At 44.1% G+C, this 23,483-nt stretch overlaps 1 protein-coding gene across 2 annotated transcripts in view; it reads left to right on the top strand.

The window, feature by feature from the left end:
* sesn2 (sestrin 2) overlaps window positions 1-23,483 on the top strand; it is a 72,447-nt gene that overhangs the window by 25,344 nt on the left and 23,620 nt on the right. Inside the window, exon 1 of one of the 2 annotated variants that reach the window (XM_080211673.1) lies at window positions 20,118-20,343. The exons of the other annotated variant lie outside the window; for it this stretch is intronic. Coding sequence (XP_080067799.1) covers window positions 20,215-20,343 — 129 coding nt within the window. The 5' untranslated portion in view covers window positions 20,118-20,214. Of the gene's footprint in view, window positions 1-20,117; window positions 20,344-23,483 lie in introns of those variants that run through there. 2 annotated transcript variants of the gene reach the window in all.

The following is a 23,483-nucleotide window of genomic DNA, read 5'->3' as shown; positions in this document are numbered from 1 at the left end:
GGCTCTGGTCAGACCCCATTTGGAGTATTGTGAGCAGTTTTGGGCCCCATATCTAAGAAAGGATGTGCTGACCTTGGAAAAGGTCCAGAGGAAGTTCACAAGAATGATCTCTGGAATGAGGAACAGTTGAGGATTCTGTACATGGAGTTTAAAAGGATGAGGGGGCATCTTATTGAAACTTACAGGATATTGTAAGTCCTGGGCAGAGTGGATGTGGAGAGGATGTTTCCACTAGTGAGAAAAAATGGAACCAGAGGGCACAACCTCAGGCTAAAGGGATGATCCTTTAAAACAGAGATGAAGAGGAATTTCTTTATCCAGAGAGTAGTGAGTCTGTGGAACTCCTTGCTGCAGAAGGCTGTGGAGGCCAGGTCATTGAATGTCTTTAAGACACATCAGGGATTATGGGGAAAAGGCAAAAGAACGGAGATGAGAAAAACATCAACCATGATTGAATGGCAGAGCAGACTCGATGGGCCGAATGGCCTAATTTTGCTCCTGTGTCTAACTCACCCACATAAAACAAGGGCTACCAGAATCTTCAGACTGCCCACCACATTTAAATAGACAATGGAGGGTCAATTAGGCGAGTGATCAATTTCTTAAAATGAAGGTGCTAGAGTGGGGAGGTTTATCTTTGGAGGTTGCCCTTGAGTCACTGAAGACCCTGGCTTTAATGTATTTGATCATGTGTTTACCCATAAATATTCTTTGAAATGTGAAATGTTACTGCAGAATGTTGTACGTTGTTAGTAATTCCAAAGCCTGCCTTGTCAGAAGGTTTTTCCCAGGGTGGAAGAATCAATTACTAGGGGGCACAGGTTTAAGGTGCAAGGGGCAAAGTTTAAAGGAGATTTATGAGGCAAGTTTTTTTTTTACAGAGAGGGAGGTGGGTGCCTGGAACTCACTGCCGGGGGAGATAGTGGAAGCAGATGCGACAGTGACTTTTAAGGGATGTCTGGTCAAATACATGAATAAGGTGGGAATAGAAGGATATGGCCCCTGAGAGTGTAGGGGATTTTAGTTCAGGCGGGCAACATGCTCAGTGCAGACTTGGAGGGCCAAAGGGTCTATTCCTGAGCTATAATTTTCTTTGTTCTTTGGGTTGCTGTCGATCTGCCTTTCTCACGCTGGGTTTTAACATGCTCTGAGATGGATTTCTCTGCCAGTACGTGTTTGCAAAGACTTGCAACTGGTCTTGCCTGACCACTTCCTGATGACGAGGTTGCTGAGACAGACCAAATACCTTCCACCTCAGCAAGTTTCTGACACTTGTGAAGTGACTGACGAGGCCTATCTTCAGTTGGGGAAAGCTCCTAGAACAGAACTCTGTAAGCCAAGAATGACCCTCCTTGGAGGCAGCAGCAAAGAGATCATGGGGTTAAGCACCAGAATGATAAGTGATAAGCCTCGTCTCTGCACCGACTCTCTGAAAGACCACCTTGCCCAGCCCCAACCCTCAATATAAGATTTGAGTGCACGATCTTGTCTGCCATTATAGAATACTGAGGGAGTGTCATGTGGGAGGTGTTACCTTTTGAATGAATGTAAAACTGAGACACCAAGTGTGGGGCATTCTCTGGTGTCTTGGTTTAACCAATCCTGGGGGGGGGGGGGGTGGGGGGTGCACCCAGATTAGCTGGGCAATTTGTTAACTTTGCTATTTACAAAGATTTGATGTAGTTAACATAACCAATTTACACTTGTAATTACAGTGCCATAACTTCAAAATCAATTACTTGGCTTGCTGCAGGACATCAGAGTATGTGAAAGGCACTATGTAAATTCAAATTAGTATTTTTTTCTTGCCTTCCACCCCAGTGGTTTTATTATATATGCAGACTTGCATTTCTCCCTTTATAAACTTCTCTAATGCCACCTTCCTTCATTCACTTATTTTTGAAGAAAAAGGATACAAAAACTGAACATTCACTGCACCTCCCCCCACTACCCACACAAAGCACTTGATATGATGTTGGGATTTGCTCTATTAACCACAACAGAAGCTAGCTATTACCTCGTGCCTCAATTGACAGTGGATTAAATCACAAATACCTATGGAAAACAAATTGCCGAGCTTAAGAATGTTCTTTAATGTAAGCATTATACAGGCTACTGGACTTGCCTATACTTGCAGACAAATTCATCCATAAGAAAAGAGCTGCTTTGAAGTGGCTATGTACTTGCACCAAATGCACAATGAGAAAGGCACATCACGTCACCTGTACGGACAAGTACTCAACTGGGATTAAAATGATCATTGAAACGTAGAAACTAGAAGCAGGAGTTGGCCATTCGGCCCTTCGAGCCTGTTCCACCATTCATGCTGATCATCAAAATCAACATTTCGTCATTTCTTCGCAGTCACTGGGACAACATCATGGGATTCCCTCCCTAACAGCACTAGAATGGACTGCAGTGGTTCAAGAAGGCAGCTCCTCACCACCTTCTCAAGGTCAATTAGGGACAGGCAATAAATGCTGGTCTTGCCAGCAACGCCCGCATTCTATAACTGAATTTACAGAAAGACTTTACCTTTCCCGAATCAGCTTGTTCCATTATCATCATCATTCTAAAAAGCATTTAGACAATTACATGGGTAGAAAAAGATATGGGCCAAATGTGGGCAATTGGGACGAGTTTAGTGGTAAAAACTGGGCAGCATGGATAAGTTGGGCCGAAGGGCCTGTTTCCATGCTCTAAACCTCTATTGGTCTATAATTCCTGTATGATTTATGTATCCTGATCCCACTCCCTCCCCCCCACCCAACACCCAACTCCCCACTCCCCGCCCCCTCCACTACCCGCTCCCCCACCCCCCCAATATCCCTTGATCCCTTTAGCCCCAAGAGCTAGGTCTAATTTCTTCTTGAAATCGGACAACATTTTGGCCTCAGCTATTTTCTGTGTTAATGAATTCCACACATGCAGCACCCTCTGGGTGAAGAAATTTCTCCTGAAAAGCAATATATTCATGAGCTCTCCTGGTCTGCTCTTTGCTTGTATGAATATATCAGGAAGCTATAGTCAATCTGGCTGTTTTCTTACCTGAACTACTGGTGTTCTCCCTCCTTCTTCCTTTTGAATCGCTTTTTTAATGTGAATGTGCATTTCCAGAGACATCAACGGTCACTTCCTTATCCTGATATCGACCTGTTATAAGAGCCCAGGTGGATACCTCTTTCACCCATGTAGTTTTGTAGTGACTGAAGCCAAAAATCTTAGTAAACTTTTTCCATCTCCATACCAAAGATGCTAATGACACCTTAATCCCTCTCCTTTTGACTTGACTGGGATCAGTTAGTTAAACAGAGTAGGAATTAAACTTTGAAGTTTACTTATTAGCGTCACAAGTAGTTAACACTGTAGTGATGTTACTGTGAAAATCCCTTAGTCACCACACTCCGGCACATGTTCAGGTACACTGAGGGAGAATTTAGCACGGCCAGTGCACCTAACCAGAATGTCTTTCGGACTATGGGAGGAAATCAGAGCACCCGGAAGAAACCCACACAGATATGGGGAGAACTTGTAGCCTCTTCACAGACAGTGACCCAAGCCGGCAATTGAACCAGGTCTCTGGTACTGTGAGGCAGCAGGGCTAACCACTGTGCTGCCCTAAACCTGCCTTATATGATTTGGTACCACAAAAGACTTTGAATTTACTCATCCCAGCTGTCATTGGTTGATTCTAGTTCAGATGTAGAAAGATTACAGGCAGTTACAGCCTAAACTGCCCATCAGTGAAGTACTGAGAGAAATATGTACTTCATGATTGGACCTGTATTACTGGATTTATACCCCATCCAACATAGCACTCCATCGACTTGAGTTAAAGTGACCCCCATTAACATTCTAGTCTACTCCCACAATGTTTTTAACTGGAGTAGCAAACCACAAAACAAGCAGAAAACGCAGTGGTGAGGATGATCACAAGTTCAACCAGTAATTGAGTATTAATTAGCCTGGGTGAAATTGATCATTGAGGGGACAGAGGTTGCAGTAAAGTGATCTGATTGTTAGTTTAGTATTTAAAACAGTTGCCTCAACCACGCAAGATGAATTCACCATCTTCACTTGTGAATCTCGAATTGATGTCAACAGAAGTTGTGAAACCCAGCAAGAGGATGAATGCAGTTTCCTCTCAACTGGTTACTATTGCTCCATTAAATCGTGGCACAACTAACCAGGTCTGGTCATTGCTCAGGGAATTCTATTGGCTTTTTAAATTAATGTGTATGCATATTTATCTAAGTTTCAGCTTGGCTCAGTGAGTATTGATATCAGAAGATTGAATGTTCAGGCCCCGTTCCTGGCACATGAGCATGTAACTGAGGTTGATTCTTTCAGCAGAGTACAAAGTGAACCCTGCATTGTTTGAGATGTCATATTTTGGATGAGGTGTTAAACAAGGATTTCAATCTGCGTGCTCAGGTAGACGTAAACAAACCAATGACGCCATTCACTGAAGACCTGGGAATTTTCTCCGCCCTGGCCAATGCTTATCCATTTGCAAACACCAAAGCAGATTAACTGGTGACTGATATCGCAGCTGTTTGCTGGGTCTTGTGAGCAAACTAACTGTTAATTTGTCTGCATAAAAGTAACTATGCTTCAAAGGTGCTCTGTGCCGTAACCTGCTTTGGGATATCCTGAGAGTGCTAAATTTTATACTCTTTCTCTCTGTGTCATTTATGCTTCTTTTTGTTGGCTTAAAGATTGGTTCAGGTTTCAAGTTGAGTTTTTGACTCTCGGTGGGAGGGGTAACGTTCAGTTAGAATAACATTGCACTTTTGCGCAAGTCTCCAACAAAAGGACCAATATCATTTGCAATTTTGCATTGTTGGAATCTCGTTCCTTCCTGCTTGAGTATAATTGTACAGAGATTGTCCACCCTGTGGTACCTCATACCAGAATGACAGTAAGTGCTGCCATCCAGACTGAATCCTTTCCCTACAGTCTTCTCTACATGTGGCTACACCCGAATAACCTCCCCCACTGACCTGCAGGCTCATCCCCAAGATCTAGCATATGAGGCTAATTATGGAAACCTAATGACTGCTCCAGTTGAGACCTGTTCAGTAGATAGCAGTGTTTTGAGGTAAGAGATGATGTGGAGATGCTGGTGTTGGACTGAGGTGGGCGCAGTAAGAAATCCCACAACACCAGGTTAAAGTCCAACAGGTTTATTTGGTATCACGAGCTTGCAGAGCGCTGCTCCTTCATCAGGTGAGTGGAGAGTTGGGTTCACAAAGAGGGCATACATAGACACAGACTCAATTGCAAGATAATGGTTGGAATGTGAGTCTTAACAGGTAATCAAGTTTTTACAGGTACAGGCAATGCAAGTAGCAGAGGGTTAAGCACAGGTTAAAGAGTGATTCTTTAAACTGAACTGTTTTATTTTCTCACTGTCTGTCCAGAGGCAGATATATTTTAATTTTGTGGCATGTTCCCTTGAACCCTCTGCATGTGAAGTCAATTTTAAAGTGAATTGTGACAAACTCCAGTCAGGAGTAATATTTATTTATACATTGGAAACTTGAGGATGGTAATCACAACTACATCCACACACAAGGAGACAGGAAAGAGCTTTAAAACAAGGAATAACTTAAAATCATAAAAACCCCTGAAGATGTGGATGGTAATTCACTTGCATGTCAGAGTCCTGTGAGAATTCCTTCATGTAGAAGTTAAAGTTCAGGTGGGTTCAGCTAACTGAGGGCAGAAGTAGCTGATTTCCTTCAAAGTCAGTGATGCCACAGCAAGGTGAGGTTGGCGTGAGGAGACTTGATCCGTTCCACAGGTGAGGGCAGGAATTTTCCAGAGAATCAGATTTCAAAGAGGTTTAGATTTGAGGGCGGCTTTGTTGTCAACCTGGAGTCCTGCTTTGCCGCTGGATGTTCATAGCAGACTACCCTGCAACCCCAAGAATGTAACCACAAAACTTTCCAAAGGCCAGAGAAGTTTCGCTCATGTAGCCTTGTCCATTCATGAATTCATAAAGGTTAACAATTGGTTTCTGTGTCCTTGGTCAAAATTCATTGTTCACCTTGGGAAATGGTGGCTATTAACATATCCATATATACATTGAGTTTTGTTGGCACTCTTAGTTATAAGTTCAGGCTGGGGAGGCAGACAAATAGCCAGTCCCTTATTCATTCATTGTGTGGACTCATTGCAATCATAGTTGTGTAATTGTGTTGGAAGTTTCTAGAACTGTAACCAACTTGAAAATCATGTAAACCTGTAGCAACCATATTTTTGGTCTAACAAATTCCATTTGTAAATAAACAGAAAGTAAGGTTTGATTTACATAATGATTTCTTTCATGTCTTAGGGACATGACACCAGCCTTGAGTTATGTGTAAGAACAGGAAGAGGCCTTTGAGCCATTGGAGCCTGTCTGCCATTTAGTGAGATTATGACTAATCTGCAACCAAAGCCTATGTATCCACCTTTCCCCCATTTCCCTTGGTATCTTTGGCTAGGACAAACTTATCTACCTCAGACTTAAAATTACCAATGGATCTATTTTTAACTGCTTTTTTTTTTTGGAAATGAGTTCCAAACAGGTTAGCACAATGGTTAGCACTGCTGTCTCACAGCGCCAGGGACCCGTGTTCAGTTCTGGCCTTGGGTAACTGTCTGTGTGGCAATTGCACTTTCTCCCCGTGTCTGCATGTGTTTGCTCCGGTTTCCTCTCACACTCCAAAGATGTGTGGGCTAGGTTGATTGGCCGTGCTAAATTAACCCTAGTGTGAGGCGGATTAGCACGGTAAATATGAGGGGTTACAGGAATAGGACCTGGATGGGATTGTGGTCGGTGCAGACTCAAAGAATGAAGAAAATTACAGCAAAGGAACAAGCCCTTCGGCCATCCAAGCCTGCACCGACCATGCTACCCAACTTAACTAAAACCTCCTACCCTTCTGGGGACCAAGTCTTTCTATTCCCATCCTATTCATGTACTTGTCAAGACGGCCCTTAAAAGTCACTATTGTATCTGCTTCCACTACTCCCCCGGCAACGAGTTCCAGGCACCCACCATCCTCTGGGTAAAAAAAAACTTGATGGGCCAAATCACCGCCTCCTGCAGGGATTCTATTCTAAACTTCTATCATCCTTTGTGAAGAAGTGTTTCAGAAATGTATAGCATTAGGTTTGATTTGTTCAGCTTAATACTTGTTGATTTTTCTGCCTTATTGTTCTTGTGAAATATCCTGGGTCCTGTGTTTTCTAAGATTAAATGCAAGCTTTTGCCATTCTTTACCCTTTGTCCCATCTAATTGCCGTAACTGCCCTCATTCTCTCGATAGAACGTCATGCTCTTCCCAAGTTAACTAGAAAAAATAATGACCCAGTCATTAGTTTTTGGTGGTTGTGGTTAGGGAGCCTGCAATGTACAAAACAGCATTTTCTAGCAATAATAGTCAAAGTATGTTTAAAAACATGATTCATCTCAAAATTTGGAAGTTTGAGATCTGTGACAGGGTTTTTCAGTCAATGTTTCATGCTCCCCATTATTCCTATTGGATCCAAACTCATAGGTAACTCTTTATCTACATCTGTCATAGCCTTTACATCAGGGTGTTTGTTTTCCTACCCAAGCCTTTTCAACTTCAAATTCATCCCACAACAAGATTCCATCTAAGTGTTAATGTTTTCACGTGCTTATGTGTAATGGCATTGTCTGCGTTACAGATAATTGGTAATCAGTTACTGCTTGCTCAAACATTTGAATGAGAAGGTGCAAATACTGTTGTACAATATTGCTTCTGGATTTTGTAAGCTTCAAGCTGTTGTTGCTGCAGTAATACAGAACCTGAAAAATCACGAGTTCAAAGGAATGAATTTTGCAGTGTGCGTTAATGTGCATCACCATCCTGGAGGTTACTATTGACTAGAAACTGGGCTGGACCAGCCATATAAATACTGCGGCTGCAGTGCAGGTCAGAGGCTGGGAATCCTGCAACTCCCTGAAGCCTGTTCAATATCTACACAGCACAAGTCAGAAGTGTAAAGAGGAACTTTCCACTTGACTGGATGAATGCCACTCTGCTCGACACCATCTAGGACAAAGCAGTCCGCTTGATCATTCACTATAAGAACATAAGAACGTAAGAACTAGGAGTAGAAGTAGGCCATCTGGCCCCTCGAGCCTACTGCTCCACCATTCAATAAGATCACGGCTGATCTTTTCGTGGACTCAGCTCCGCTTACCTGCCCACTCACCATAACCCTTAATTCTTTTACTGTTCAAAAATGTATCTAACCTTGCCTTAAAAGCATTCAATGAGGTAGCCTCAACTGCTTCACTGGACAGGGAATTCCACAGATTCACAACCCTTTGGGTGAAGAAGTTCCTCCTCAACTCAGTCCTAAATCTGCTACCCCTTATTTTGAGGCCATGCCCCCTAGTTCTAGTTTCACACACCAGTGGAAACAACTTCCTTACTTCTGTCTTATCTATTCTCTCCATGATCTTATCTATTTCTATAAGATCTCCTCTCATTCTTCTAAATTCCAATGAGTATAGACCCAGTCTGCTCAATCTCTCCTTATAAGCCAACCGCCCTCATCTCTGGAATCAACCTAGTGATTCTCCTCTGCACGCTTTTCACTGCCAGTATTACTCCTTACTTTCTCAAGTAAGGAGACCAAAACTATACACAGTACTCCAGGTGTGGCCTCACCAGCACCTTATACAGCTGCAACATAATCTTGCTGTTTTTAAACTCTATCCCTTTAGCAATGAAGGACAACGTTCCATTTGCCTCCTTAATTACCTGCTGCACCTGCAAACCAACTCCTTGTGATTCTTGTCCAAGGACACCCAGGTCCCTCTGCACAGCAGCATGCTGCAATTTTTTACCATTTAAATAATAGTCCATTTTGCTGTTATTCTTATCAAAATGGATGACCTCACATTTAGGCTGTTGAGTTGGGCGATTTGTTTGTATCTATATTTACTTGATACAAACATTCAGGACCTCTACTACCATCATGCAGTTTCGGCCGTGTGTACCATCTACAAGATACGCTGCTGGAACTCCCCAAGGTTCCTTATGCAGCGTGTTCCAAACATACGATCTCTACTGTTTAGAAGGAACGCCACCACCTGCATATTCCCTTCCAAATAATCACCATCCTGACTTGGAAATACATCATTGTTCCTTCACTGTTGCTGGCTTCCATCCTCAAACTTACTTCCTGACAGCACAGTGGATGTACCTACACCATGTGTACTGCAGCGGTTCAGAAAGGCAGCTCACCACCACCTTCTCAGGGGAAATTGGGGCCTAAATAAATGCTGGCCTAACCAGCTATTTAAGGAAAAACAGTAAATGCTTTAAATGTTAAGTAGATCAATTAAATATCCCTTCGTTTTCCTTGGATGAAGTACCGAAATACATATGAAACTTTATAGGCACGGTAAGGTGGGTGGTTGGGAGGAGGAAGTTACAAAGGGGCAGTATGGACACAGAGGCCATTTGGCCCCTCAAGCCTGCTCCACTACTCAGTGACAACATGGCTGATCTTATTGTGGCCTCAATTCAGTTTCTGTCTGTCTCCATAACCATTGACTCCCTTCCCTAACAAGAATCTGGCTAACTCAGTCTGGAATAAATTCAAATGCCCAGCTTTCGCTGCTTTCTGCTTTCTTTGAGTCTGCTCCTCCATTGATCACAATCATGGCTGATCGTCCAACTCAATAGCCTAATCCTGCTTTCTCCCCGTAAATTTTGATCCCATTCTCCCCAAGTGCTATATCCAGCTGCCTCTTGAATACATTCAATGTTTTGGCATCAACTACTTCCTGTGGGGCGTAATGAATTCCACAGGCTCACCACTCTTTGGGTGAAGAAATGTCTCCTCACCTCTGTCCTAAATGGTCTACCCTGTATCTTTAGACTGTGACTCCTGGTTTTGAATTCCCCCACCATCGGGGACATCCTCCCTGTATCATCTACCCTGTCTATCCCTGTTAGAAATCCCTACTTCACCCAAGGAATATGAAGAGATATTTAATTGTTCTACTTAACATTTAAAGCATGTACTTTTTTTCCTTAAACAGCTATAAAATATGTTTAATCCTGTTCCTTTTAACTGATTTGTTGCCTATCTTTAATGTAGAGTTACTTTGTCAAGGACAGTAATATTTACAATGTGGCATATTCAGTCGTGCTGACAAGCTAGCTATTATCTCCTATTTTAAATTGTATTGCATATTTCTGAAGTTTTGCCTTTGTGAAATTAGCCTTGGACAAAACTTAAAAGGTAAATGTTAATGCTTGCTCAGACAGAAGGTGATATCATTTGTTTGTGCTGGACAGCCAAATCTGTGTATTCAATGCCTTATTTGCAATGTCTTTAGCTGATGTAATTCTGGAGTGTCTGGTCCAATAGGAGATATGAGCTGCGTGTTGCTATGGACTAAATTTTATCAACTGGAGACCAACAGTTATCCATTCATTTCCATAATTCTTCTACAATCATGCCAGTCTAATTTTCTTTATCCAATCAGAAATTAAAGGGGAAAAAAATGAGCTAGATCTGCAGAGAACCAGCCTCCAGTATGGTACACAATGCATTACCATGGTTTGAATATGTCCTTGATCTTTGATCTGGCAATAGGGGTGTTGCAGGTACCAGTAACTTCAATGCTGAAGCTGTGCAGAGTGCAATCTGCCCACGTCCCATCCTTCCAATGGCCATTCTTGTATCTCCAGAAAATTTGGATCCTAGGTGCCAACAAACAGGTTGTAATGTTGCTGCGTTCAGGAGTGAGAATACTGAGTTTCATCTACCATCTGATTATCACCAACAAGGATATCTCTAGACATGGACCAGCTTGGATTTTGAGTAACCACTGATTCCTAATCCATAGGGTCAAGTCCTTTTCCATAAACTTCAAGACACTTTGTACCAGAAAAGTATAATTGAATAAGAACCATTATGTAAGACCTATAGTGGACAAACCACATATAGATCTATCAGAATGTAGTTCAACAGATGTACCGCTGTATTAAGGCTATCTGTTCCAGAGAATTCAAATGGAAGACTTATTCCTGAGAGTATTGAGCATTGCCCAGGTGTTTTACTCAGAGCAGCATTATTGATAGACAGTTGGACTTTCGCAATCGCTTTACTATCGCGTTGGGGCCATTGTGTTCATCCAGACCACACTGCGTCATAGACAGTTATCCAACAATTCTCTTCTGCCTGTTCCTGAGGATAAGATCAGGAATGACTAAGAATGGGTGTTGGGATGTTTTGGTAGTCGGTATATCCCTATTCCATACAGCCTTTAACCACCTGAACTCTGTTTGAACCCACTGGTGCAAACTTGTTATGGGGATGAATTTGATTGATGTCTTCTTTCCCTCCCATTGTAAATGTTTGCCTGACTAAGCCAATGTAAATGGGGAAAGCTGTAGCGATTCGACCTCAGCAAATCCCAGCATGCGATTTAAATACCAAGTCTATAATTAAGCTGGAAAACAGTTAATTGTAACCGCTACAGTTGCTGGTCATTGTTGCACAGAACCACTGTAGAGTTAGAAATAATAAGCTGATGTGTAATCCTTGAGCTGCCAAATATAGCACCGAGAATCCAGCTGAACAATGAGAAGTGGCGTGATTCTAATGTGTTGTGTACAGCTAGCTTGCATTCGCAGATCTGTGCTGGTACATGCACCTCATTTCTAACAACCCCATCCAAGATCATTGCATCATTCACAGCATCATGAATCAGCACATATTCTCCTGTACTTCAGTTTCAGTGTTGATAAAATGTTTATTTCTAAACGCTCTAATCTTTGAAGGATTATAATGTTATTTATTTTGAGAGATTAGCAAACTACAGCATTTTCTTCCCAGGCCCCGCACTCTCAGTTGTAGCTGAGAGCAATCAGCCGGTTTCTGGGTACTGTAAACTTAGCAAAAATTGGCCCATCAAGGTTCTTGTGCATGCTTTACATTCAATCAGCTGATCGCTGGTTGCCTCTTCCATGTAGCCTGGTTAAGATTGATATTATTATGAGGATAGTCAGAGGCTTTCTCCCAGGGTGGAAGTGTCAATTACAAGGGGGGCACAGGTTCAAGCTGAGAGGGGGAGAGTTTAAGGGAGATTGTGTGTGAAAAGCTTCCCCCACATGAGTGGTGGGTGCCTGGAATGCGCTGCCAGAGGAGCTGGTGGAAGTAGGCACATTAGCAACACTTAAAAGGCATCTGGATGGGTACACAAATAGGGAGGGAATAGAGGGATACAGACTGAGTAAAGGTAGAAAGGATTTTTTGGTTTAGTTAAGGCATCATGTCAGCACAGACTTGGAGGGCCTGTTCCTGTGCTGTACTTTTCTTTGTTCTTTCTTGATATGTCTGCACCAGAATGGAAATTAAGCCATTATTTATCCTGTTCTGTCACTTGCTGTACCTTTGTGTCACTTGAAACTTTCAATTTTTTGTTAAACTTCATGCAGTCTGATGCACTGAATTTTTATTTTGACCAATCCTGACAACTTGTGTGCTGTTTCTGAGTTGGGAAGGGAGTAAACCAGTGACTGCTATTGTGTGTAGTGTGTTATTACAGGAAGGGGAGAACCATAAAATGAATTTACAGTCCCCATTCCTTATTTGCTTGCTCAAATTAAAAAGCTGGTTTGCGCATTTTCCTCCTTTCATTCATATTTAATTCAAGACAATTTAAATTTATAAGGATTTGATCTCGTAAAGTAGCCACCTAATGTTGCAGATGTGCAAAGGATTATCTTATTTTTTAATCAGCAATACTTTTTGGAAGGGTGAGCTCAGCTGTTGCAACACTCTCTTAACCGGTTTCTGCCTGTTCAACAATCTGAATCAACAAAGAAGAAATGATTACTGTTTTAAATTTCTGGATAAGTAATTCAAGGATCAGGTGAGGAGGAAGTACTTCGGATGCAGATGGCTTGTAAATTGTATCTTACTGTATTGTGGACATGACGTGATTCACATGTATAGTGAAGTTAGATTATCATCTGTGGTATTCAGCACTGTGTTGGTGATGGGAGGTTTTGAGCATACCAGTTGTCACTGGGTGATTACTTTCCAAGATCGCCCAACTGATTCTTCCCACAGATCCTGTGCACTATGAACCTGCAGGTGTGAGTTTTGGTTAGAGCAAGGAGCAAACCCACTTAGGGACATGCTTATGTAAAAGCAAATTACTGCGGACGCTGGAATCTGAAACCAAAAGAGAAAATGCTGGAAAACAAGCTAACATTCTGAGTCCAGATGACCCTTTATCAAAGCTAAAAGGCATTGAAAGTAGGAGATACTTATACCGCAGGCGGAGGGAATGAAAACAAGGGGAAAGGCTGCTAATGGCAGTCTCTAGAGAGAATAAAGGGCGTGAGTGGCCAAATGGCAGAGAAGCTGAAATCAGAGGGTAAACTGTTACAGAGGAAGATGTAGGGAGTGGGTGGGAGAGAGATAAAATGGAGAAAATGGGGGAAGGGGAAGCAAAGGGGGAGAAAAGGTAATGGGGAATAAAATAGGGTGAAAAGGAAAGAAAAATAAAGAAAGACAATAAAAACTAAAAGGTAGAGAACAGTTAAAAATGAAATGAAATGAAAACAAAGGGGTTGAGGTGGGTAGAGCAAATCCCCTGAAGTTGTTGAATTCGATGTTGAGAATAGAAGGCTGTAAAGTGCCCAGCCGGAAGATGAGGTGTTGTTCCTCCCGTTTGCGTTGAGCTTCACTGGAACGTTGCAGCATGGAACACGCCTTTCTCACCTCCTTATGCACCAAGTGGCCGGAGGTGAAGTATAGTGGCTGACTTGAGACACGTGAGGGAAACTAAGCACGCCAGTCTCTTCTGTCCATAGTCAATGTTCTTGTGACATTCCAATGTCAGTTGACCAGTTGGAGATCTCAACTGATGGTTTAGAACCAATTGACCTTGTGTCACCAGTAGATGGCCAATCCAATTCAATCTTAAGTTACAAATGTTGAATGAAACTTTCGATACCAAGGGACAATTTAACAGGCCAATCAAGCTAACCTACACATTTTTGGACTCTGGGAGGAAACCCAAGCAGACACTGGGAGATTGTGTAGTCTCCGCACAGACAGTGACCCAAGGCTGGGATTGAACCCGGGTCCCTGGCGTTGTGAGGTAGCAGTGCCACCCATAACCATTTGAGGGAAGAAATTTCTCTACATCTTGCACCTAAATGGCTGACCCCTTTATTCTAAGCTTGTGACACCCCCCACCATGCTCCAGATTTCTGAGTCAGAGGAAATGCTATCAGCATTTACTGTGTCAAACCTGTTCAGAATTTTAAATGCTTCAGTGAGACCACTTATCGTTTTTTTTCAACTCCAGGGACCAATTTCTCCACCTGGAAGATCCTAGGATCAAGTCCAGTAAATCTTCAGGATCAAATTCCATCTTTAATTTTAGTTTGACACTGCCATTTGCATCGAGGCACCCTCTACTTGGTGTTCTGTCCTGGTGGCAGTGAGTTTAGCCCAGTGTCATACACAATGGGACAGACTGCCTGCACTGGCCCTCACTGTCATGCCCTGTAAATGTTCCACGCTGGGATGGGGATAAACCTTGGCAAGGTTAAAGTTTTAAAGTTTATTTATGAGTCACAAGTAGGCTTACGTTAACACTTCAATTAAGTTACTGTGAAAATCCCCTAGTCGCCACGTTCCAGCACTTGTTTGGGTACACTGAGGAAGAATTAATCACGGCCAATTCACGTAACCCACGCGCCTTTGGAGTGTGGAAGGAAACCAGAGCACCCGGAGGAAACCCACGCAGACATGGGGAGAACGTACAGACTCTACACAGACAGTGACCTGCGGCTGAAATTGAACCTGGGTCCCTGGCACTGTGAGGCAGCAGTGCTAACCACTGTGCCACCATGCTGCCCCAACTGGAATGGAACCTATCGCAGAGAGTTAACAACTTCAGGAGAGAAGAAAAACCATGGTGGAAATAAAGAGAAGAGACATACTGAACACGAAATGATATCCTCCTTTAATCCCCTATTTGTTTCGCTGTTTCCGGCCTTGGCCACTTAGTCTTATCACTGTTTTTTTTTCCCTGAATTCAGTATTGTGCTTGTTGCTGCTGTTTTCTATGGCCTATCTTTCTGCTTGTAACATTGGCAGCTGCTGTACAATGTTCTTTCCTTGTCTATCACCTTTTTGTCTCTGCGGCCTCTAACTCCCACTCTCTCGCATGCCCTTCTTTTGCTCCTACCTCCTGCAGCTGCAAAGTCCCCACACTTCAGACATCCACATTTATTTCTTACCAGATATACTAAAGTACACATTGTCCTCTTCCACATTATTAAGTGCATGCAAATTATTTTGCTCAATTATAATCGGCTGTTTCATAGCAAAACTTTTCTCCCTTTACATACCATGCGGTTTAAGGGAGATTCCAGCCTCTGGCTGCTAAATCTGCTTTGAAACAAATAGAACCTGTTCCATACTTAATATATTTAATCACTTCATGCTTGAGGGCTATTGCGATAAATAAACATTTCCTGTTTTCGTCCGTTTGCTATGTCATGCCTGAGTATTTTTCCATAATTCCAGTAGCAAGTCTTACCCAAGTAGTTTTATCTGATACAAGAGAAATATTTTTACAATGTTAGTTATGATCTGGAATTTGCAGCTGAAAGGGCTGTAGAAGCAGATTCAGCAATGATTTTTAAAAAAGGAATTGGATAATACATCCTTTCAGAGCTGGACAAAAAAGGAGAGTGGAGCTAATTGGATAGTTTCTTCAAAGAGCCAGCACAGATACAATGGGCTGAATGGCCTCCTCATCTGTTGGGCTATTGAAGGGGAGTCAATATTAAGTTAATTTTCTACAATAGGCCAAGAATTCATAGCATCCCTCCAGTGGCCCATCAAGTCTGCACTGACAACAATCCCATCCAGGTCTATCCGTGTATTTCTTCTGCTAGACCTTTGAGCTAAGGGACAATTTAGCATGGCCAATCTACTTAACCTTCATATCTTTTGGACTGTGGAGGAAACTGGAGCACCCGGAGGAAACCCATGCAGACACGGGGAAACTGTGCAGACTCCACACAGACAGTGATCCAAGACCAGGAATCGAACCCAAGTCTCTGGCACTGTGCAGCAGCAGTGCTAAGCACTGGGCCACCGTGCTGCTCAATCAGGAGAAGGTGTAATGTTGTGGGGGGTGGGGGCCGGTGGTGTTCAGCAGCAAGGGCAGGGGCTGGCTTTCACCAGGTCCCACTTCCTGATTCCAGGACTTTGATCAGGTACTCAGTGCCTTTGAATAAGGTGCCTCTTCCCCAGGGGTGACCGCAAGTAATGCTGGAAGGATTTGCTTGTCATTCTTCCCAAGTTGAAAGTTCCTCACCCACTGCTGGGAGAGGAAGCCTTTAGTGGACTTTAACTGTCTTCAAAATGAATGTTTAGTATCTGCCAGTGAGAATGGGGTCAATAGAAAGTAAGTGGTAAATGTAGTGATCCCTGAGAGGACATGGGAGAGAAACAAGAGGGATAGACAGATCTGGGAGTGTAGTGGCAGTTTTAAATTGGGAAAGTGTCAGCTAAAGAGATGGTCTTTGTATTATCGATCAAGCCCACAATAACTTCTCATTCTTGTTGATTTGATCTGATTTATTAACAGTGAGAAGTGTTGCTTCTTGCGTGCTATACAGACAAAGCATACCATTCGTAGAGAAGGAAACGAGAGAGTGCAGAATATAATGTTACAGTTATAGCTAGGGTCTAGAGAAAGATCAACTTAATGCAAGATAAGTCCATTCAAAAGTCTGACAGCAGCAGGGAAGAAGCTGTTCTGGAGTCAGTTGGTATGTGACCTCAGACTTTTATATCTTTTTCCTGATGGAAGAAGGTGGAAGAGAGAATGTCTGGGGTCCGTGGGGTCCTTAATTATGCTGGCTGCTTTGAGTGAAAAGTCTGACAACACCAGGTTAAAGTCCAACAGGTTTATCTGGCAGCACTAGTTGGTGTTGTGAGACTTCTTACTGTGCTTACCTCAGTGCAACGCCGGCATCTCCACATCACACTTTGACGAGCCAGTGAGAAGTGTAGACAGAGTCAACAGGTGGGAGGCTGGTTTGCGTGATGGATTGGTATATATTCACAACCTTTTGTCATTCCTTGCAGTCTTGGGCAGAGCAGGAACCATACAAGCCACGATACAACCAGAAAGAATGTTTCCTATGGTGCATCTGTAAAAGTTGGTGAGAGACATAGCTGACATGCCAAATTTCCTTAGCCTTCTGAGAAAGTAGAGGTGTTAGTGGGATCTGATTGTGAAGCTGGGGAGAGGGGATTAAGAGAAGATGGTGGTTAATGGGACAAGACATTAGGATTTATCTTTGCTCTCCTGATTAGTGTCAGTGAGTAGTTGGGTGAGGCTTGGTTAAGTTTATTTATTAGTCACCAGTAGGTTTACATTCACACTGTAATGAAGTTACTGTGAAAATCCCCTTGTTGCCACACCCTGGCGCCTGTTCGGGTACATTGAGGGAGAATTTTGCATGGCCAATGCACCTAACCTGCGCATCTATTCTCCATCCAGACCTAGGGACCCTTAGCTAAGTTGGGTGACTGCCCGACCGGCTTGGGACTGGGCCTAATGAAGGGAACGTGGGTGTGGAGATGGCAGGGGGTAGATGAGTGTGGGATGGTGTGAAGTTGCTACAACAGCGAACCGGAGACAGGTTTTGTTTGTGACAGGTAAGGAATTGCTAATACACTTTGGCAGCTGCACAGAGGCTACCAGACCTGTTGAGTAACTCCAACACTTTTTGCAGAGCTGTTGTGATGATGAGGGTATCAAACGGTCTGTGGATGTCTGAGATTGTCATCAAAAACATTCTTTTTATGTTGTCCACTGCTGCGGTGTTCTTTTTAATGTTTTCTCTCCTGCCAATGCCTCTCCTTTTTCTCTCATTCAAGTGGCCTTGATTTAAAATGGGACTATAGGCTGTCCAGTCGCTCCACACTCTCCATTGTAAGGAAGTTGGGATCATTGGCAGCACTCTGTCCCATTGAAACAACTAACTGAGTGACAAGGCTCTGCTACCAACGGACTCTCTCACTCCAACTTGGGTGATGGCCTGATCGCAAAGGTCTGCTTTAAATGTACTTCCTCAGGATAATTGGGTGGCACTGTTGCCTCACAGCGCCAGGGACCTGAATTTGATTCCTGACTTGGGTCACCGTCTGTGTGGAGTTTGCACGTTCTCCTCTTGTCTGTGCGTGTTTCCTCTGACTGTTGGAAAGATGTGCTGGTTAGGTGCATTGGCCATCTAAATTCTCCCTCGGTGTTATCCAAACAGGCCGGAGTGTGGTGACTAGGGGATTTTCACTGTAACTTCATCACAGTGAAAACCCTACTTCCGTTACTAATAAATAAACTTATTTGATCATCCCCACTGCAATTCCTTTGGGTCCATGTCTTTATTTTTTTCAGAAACATACTTTGTTCATAAAATTCTTACCTTGCATTAAGTTGATCTTTCTCTACACTCTAGCTATGACTGTAACACTACATTCTGCACCCCTCTCATTTCATTCTCAATAAATGGTATGCTTTGCCTGTGTAGCGCACAAGAAACAATATATTTCACTGTATGTTAATATGTGACAATAATAAATCAAATTGAAAATATCTGAAAAAGCCTGTCTAAGTACAGTTGTCTCTACCAGCCGAGGGTGTGTTGAAAGGGGAAGGGGGAGCTTTAAACACAGAGTGAAGTGTTGTAGCTGCAGGACATTGCTGGCTGATTTCAGCCAATAGGGAGCCTCAGTGTCTTTCCTCTGAAACTTTGTATCAGCTCCAGCTGGTTACTGTAGCAACTCCGGCTCCCATTGGCGCAGCTAGAAATACTTCCACCCAATCAGAGCTGTACATCCACAGTCTTGTTGCTGGGTGGAAAAGTCCAATCTTGTCTCTTTGCCCCGCTGGTTTCTTTCTAAACTTTTGAAAGTTCCTCCTCTTTCCCCCCTCCCAACTCTTCCAGAGAAGATTCACAGTCAAAGCCCGCTGTGCCCCAATATTTTTATGAAGGAATTGGATCAGGAATGAAAGTTGTTTTTCCATTAAAGTGAGAAACAAATTGCATTTTGAAATCGCAGTGCGGTGGAATAAAGTGAATGAGAAAGTTTGCAGGCAGTTCCAGTCAGTTTAAGGCTAAAACACACTGTGCTAGGGGTGGGGGGGGGGGGTGCTCAGTTTAAGATTAAAATTCAAAGTTGTGTGTGTGTGTTTTGGGGGGTGTCTGGTGTTGGATGCTGCAACTCGTACACTGAAGAGTCTGAACACAGCCTTCCAGCTGATGCTGCCGCAGTTTCCCATGAGATCAAACGTTACTGAGGGAAACGGGGTTTGGATCTCAGCAAGTCTGAGCATTGAGAGGCTGAAATTGAGCAGATTTGGGAGTTTGGTTTTGTGCAAACAAAAAAGCGGCGTCCTATGGAGCAGGGGGAGGGGGCGAGAAGGGGCCAAGGGGAGGGGGTAGGGGACAGGGGGAGGAGCGTGGGGGGAGGGGGAAGGCGACAGGGGAGGGGGTAAGGGGGGGAGTGGGCAGGGGGAGGGGAGCAGTGGGAGTTGCAGTGAGTGCAGGGCTGCTGTCGGTGGGTGCCCTGTAGCTGTTTGATGTCTCTGCACTGACCCCCTGTCTCCCTGTGTGTCTCCCTCTGTCTCTGTCGCCCTCTGTGTCCCTCCCTCTGTCACCCTCTCTCTGTGTCCCTCCCTCTGTCACCCTCTCTCTGTGTCCCTCCCTCTGTCACCCTCTCTCTGTGTCCCTCTCTCTGTGTCCCTATCTGTCACCCTCTCTCTGTGTCCCTATCTGTCACCCCCTCTCTGTGTCCCTCCCTCTGTCACCCTCTCTCTGTGTCCCTATCTGTCACCCCCTCTCTGTGTCCCTATCTGTCACCCCCTCTCTGTGTCCCTCTCTGTCGCGGCTGCTGGAGCCCCGCCCCCGGTCCCGCCTGGCCCGACAGCGCAAACCCGCTGATTGGCTGCAGTGGGCGGAGGGGGGCGGGCCCGGGCTCTATATAAGCCAATGGGTTGAGGGGGGCGGGGCCGGAGTGGAGTCTCGGCGGTGGAAGGGCGAGTGTGAACATCCAGGAGTCGGAGCGTCTCCCCCGATTGTCCCACCGCGCCGGACAGCCCGCCCGCCGGACAGCCCCGGGATGAGGGTCGCCGCCGCCGCCGCCTCCCCCTGTCACAGCAACAGCAGCAGCGCCGGCAGCAAGAGCAGCCTGGAGCCCGGCCTGCAGGACTACCTCACCTGTGAACAGTGCAAGCGGGTCCGCATGAAGGTAATGGTACCCCCCCCCCCCCCCCGGGTAAAAACCCCTCTGGTCCGGGATGAAGCTTTTAAAATGGGTGAATGTTAATCATTCAGTCTGCCTGAAACTATCCGGTGCGGTTATAACTGTCACATCAGGTGAAACTCTGGTGTGAAAAGCTCATCAGGTGATTGCACAGTGGTTAACACTGCTGTCTCTCAGCGCCGGAGACCCAGGTTCAATTCCAGCCTCAGTCACTGTCTGTGTGGAGTCTGCACATTCTCCCCATTTCTGCCTGGGTTTCCTTCGGGTGCTCCGATTTCCTTCCGCAGTCCAAAGATGTGTGGCTTGGGTGGATTGGCCCTGCTAAATTGCCCTTTTAGTGTCCGCAGGATTAGCAATGTAGGACCTGGATGGCATTGCAGTTGGTACAGACTTGATGGGCCAAATGGCCTCTATCGCAAGGATTCTATGAAAAAGGAAACTTCAAAAAAACTTACTGGACTGACTCTTTTTTGCGAATGCTAATCCTAATCTGAAGCTTCAGGTTTGAGCCCCGTGTATCCTTGTTTAATTGCTGTACTTGGTCTTCCTATTCTCTAAGACCTTCCCTCTTGCTGTTTTCCTGAGAAGTAACATGCCACATACTCATTGTGCTGACTGGGTGCATGTAAATGATCACCAAGTGACTCTAAAATGCGAGCGGATACAGTTTGGTAATATAAGAGAAGCTCTTTGGGTTTTTGTTTGCAGTGTTCAGTTTATTATTGGGATTTATTGCCCAATCTCACCACTGCATTATGAGGTGTAACTGGAGAAGAGTGTTTTTATGTTGTGAAGTGGCAGGCAGTTCACAATCCTGTCTGCGTTCCAGTATCCATCTCCAGTGTTTGTGCAAGAATTTGTTTTTTTTTTCCCTTTGTCTCTCTGGTTCCTGGTTTCAAGCATAATTTCACCTCTTGGGTGATGCATGGGAATTAATGCAAAGATTTTGAAATAATCTGTGTCTGTCTGGATGTCGATGATTGATCATTTCTGTCTACGACCGCACCTCTTATTTTACAAAACACCCCAGGACTACTTTAGTGCCTCAAAGAAGCTGTTTGGGTCACTGAATGAGGTTGAATCTTCGAAAATGTCAGGGCTTTGCCCATCGACAGTGCAGCCCTGACACCACAATGTTCCTTTAATTCATTCTGTTGTGAATGGGCTGATGTTGTCAGGACTGTTTCTGGATGCTCTGTTGCTTGAAGAGGAGCAGCTGTGAATCGAGTTGGTTTTATTTCTCTGCCAAAGTTACCCCAAACCAGCAATAATTGAGGTTTTTTTAAATTTTTTTTTACAGCCGCAGCACTGTTTGAACTTTGACACAAAAGATTTAGTTTGAGTATTCTGCCTGGGCAATGCTTCTCTCTTTATCCATCTGTTAAGGAAATACCAAGCTTTCTTTTAATAAAGAACGTCAAGCTTTGGGAACTGTGTTTCACACTTTCTCAGTCGTCGCGTTTGTCAACTCAGCATCTTCTCTTGTACTGCTGCTGAATATTTGGATCAAGATTCTAAACATGGGGATTACCAAATTGTTGGGGTTTTCTGAAGAAATTCCATTTACAGCTAGTTGGTTCAACTGGTCTTGCAGAAGTTGGCCCTGCAGTTTGGGGTATATTCGGTGCAGGACAATGCGGTTAGAAAAGCTAGGAGTCGTTAAAACACAGCCCAGCCTTCACTTCCTGAAGGTACTTGTTCAAATGCTTCTGGATTCTTTCATGAGTGTTGCTTGGCTTTTTGGTGATTTTTAAGGCCAAGTTCAGAGCTGAGGGAGATGTAATTATAAAGAGAATGTGTGTATAGTTCACCCGTATTAGCCAGCATGAGAAATGGTTCTTTTCCCCCACCCTCGTCAGTGTTGAGCTTTGAATGTTGTGTCAACTTAAGCTGCCTCTTTGAACAAGCTTTTCAGTCATGTGTTCTGAATTCTTTTCTCCTGTGCCTCAATGTCAGAAATGGTTGGATTGATTTTTTTTGTTCTTACCTTGAGAGGTTTGGCTGTGTTAAATGGAGGGGGCACAGGTTTAACTTGTACCTGAAGTGTGCAAGGGTTAGCAGAGTATACCAAATGGACAACGTTCTCCCTATAACTTCCCACAAGTTACTGCACTCAAACCAGTGATCAGACCTGGAACCTCCAGGGGATGTCTACACAGCCAGGTTTAAAACAGCTATATATTTTTCACCAATTTGGGAATTGCAGTAACTCAAAGAGAATTGGATACACAGAGAATGCAACTTCAGCAGGCACCTGTTGTGTGTGCAAAAGTTTTAAATAGGGGAGAAATATCACAACACCTGTACACGGATCAGAAATTGAACCAAGTTTCCAATCTTACTCATAGCTGCTATAAATGAGGAAATTGCCGGACTGATAACAGACGATAGAAATGCCACCTTGTTTTGCTCTGCTTTGGAAATGAGAAGAGCTCCTACTTGCAGTTGAATCCGTTCCTGTTGCTCATTTGTATAACCGAGTCTGACTTCTGGTGTGATCTGAACCACTTGTTGACTTGGTTCTTTAACCTGCCTTTGTTCTGTGCTGAGGTCCACTATGTAGCAGACTCTGGGTGGCATAGTGGTGAGCATTACTGCCTCAGTGCCAGGTACCTGGGTTCAATTCCCAAATTGGGTCAGTGTCCGTGGGGAGTTTGCACATTCTCCCCATGTCTGCGCGGATTTCCTCCTACAGTCCAAAGGTATGTGGGTTAGGTGGATTGGCAAAAATGGATTATACAAAAGTGTCCAGAGGGCAGCGTTTTCACAGAGGGTGGTGAGTGTCTGGAACAAGCTGCCAGAGGCAGTAGTAGAGGCGGGTACAACTTTGTCTTTTTAAAAAGCATTTGGCCAGTTATATAGCTAAGATGGGCATAGAGGGATATGGGCTAAATGCAGGCAGTTGGGACTAGCTTAGGGGGTTTAAGAAAAGAAGACAGCATTGACAAGTGGGTTTCCTCCCACAGTCCAAAGATGTGGGGGTTAGGCTGATTGGCCATGCTAAATTTGCCCTCTAATGTCCTGAGATGTGTAGGTTAGAGGGATTAGTGGATAAAATACGTAGGGATATGGGAGTAGGGCGTGGGTGGGAGTGTGGTTGGTGCAGACTCGATGGGCCAAATGGC

The sequence above is a fragment of the Carcharhinus amblyrhynchos genome, chromosome 24 (assembly GCF_965287045.1).
Source record: "Carcharhinus amblyrhynchos chromosome 24, sCarAmb.v2.hapA, whole genome shotgun sequence".
NCBI lineage: Eukaryota > Metazoa > Chordata > Chondrichthyes > Carcharhiniformes > Carcharhinidae > Carcharhinus > Carcharhinus amblyrhynchos.
This window is presented reverse-complemented; position numbering and strand designations above follow the sequence as displayed.